This window comes from Nicotiana sylvestris, chromosome 2, assembly GCF_000393655.2.
Source record: "Nicotiana sylvestris chromosome 2, ASM39365v2, whole genome shotgun sequence".
Classification (NCBI taxonomy): domain Eukaryota; kingdom Viridiplantae; phylum Streptophyta; class Magnoliopsida; order Solanales; family Solanaceae; genus Nicotiana; species Nicotiana sylvestris.
In genome coordinates, this window is record NC_091058.1 from 117,512,233 (window position 1) to 117,513,173 (window position 941).

Below are 941 nucleotides of genomic sequence, written 5' to 3' on the forward strand. Positions count from 1 at the left end.
AACAGGTGGCACCTTTTGTGCCAGAAAATTCTAATAGAGAGAAGCCAGCAAGCAATGCACAAAGGGTGATACCTGCACCCTTCCCCCAGAGACTGGTCAAACAAAAGAAGGCAGACCAATATAAGAAGTTCATGGAGATGCTGCGTCAAATTCAGTTGAATATTCCTTTGATGGATGCCCTAAGGTAGATTCCCGGTTATGCTAAGATGATGAAAGATCTAATGTCATGGAAGTTTCATTTTCAGGATCTATCCACTATAACTTTGACACAGACCTGCAGCGCAGTGGTGGCAAAATCGATGGCTCAAAAGATATCGGACCCAGGTAGCTTCACTATTCCATGCACAATTGGAAGTTATGCCTTTGCAAAGGCGTTGTGTGATTTAGGAGCCAGCATAAATCTGATGCCGCTGGCTGTGTACACCAAGCTGGGCATTGGTAGAGCTAGGCCAACTTCGATGCTGCTACAGCTGGCTGACCGCACAGTGAAGAGGCCTACTGGTATTCTTGATGATGTGTTGGTACAAGTGGGGAAATTCGTGTTCCCTACAGACTTTGTTATCTTGGATTGTCAGGTGGATGAGGAGATACCCCTTATTTTAGGGAGACCATTTTTAGCCACGGGGAGAGCACTGATCAACTGTGAAACTGGGGAATTAAAATGAGATTGAACGATGAAGAAGTCATATTCAATGTTCAGCAATCTATGAGGAGACCCAGTGAATATGCTAATTGCTCTCTAGTGGAAGCAGTGGATGTAATCCTGCAAGAAGATGATATGACCCTAACTGTAAAAGATCCATTGGAGGCATGTCTGACGAATTTAGAAGAAATGGATGGTAAAGGGTTAGCTGAATGGGTCATGTGACTGGAAGGCCGAGGTTTTTGGTCAAGGGAACCTCAGTTCGAGTCCCTTGAGCTAGAAAAAGGGCCACTCCTCC

At 45.1% G+C, this 941-nt stretch overlaps 1 protein-coding gene across 1 annotated transcript; it reads left to right on the forward strand.

Moving 5' to 3' along the window:
- The first annotated feature begins 206 nt into the window (after positions 1–206).
- On the forward strand, positions 207–665 carry LOC138885465 (uncharacterized). The gene has a single exon (XM_070166416.1). It carries the CDS (start codon positions 207–209, stop codon positions 663–665), a length of 459 nt encoding a protein of 152 aa, XP_070022517.1.
- Positions 666–941: the final 276 nt, after the last annotated feature.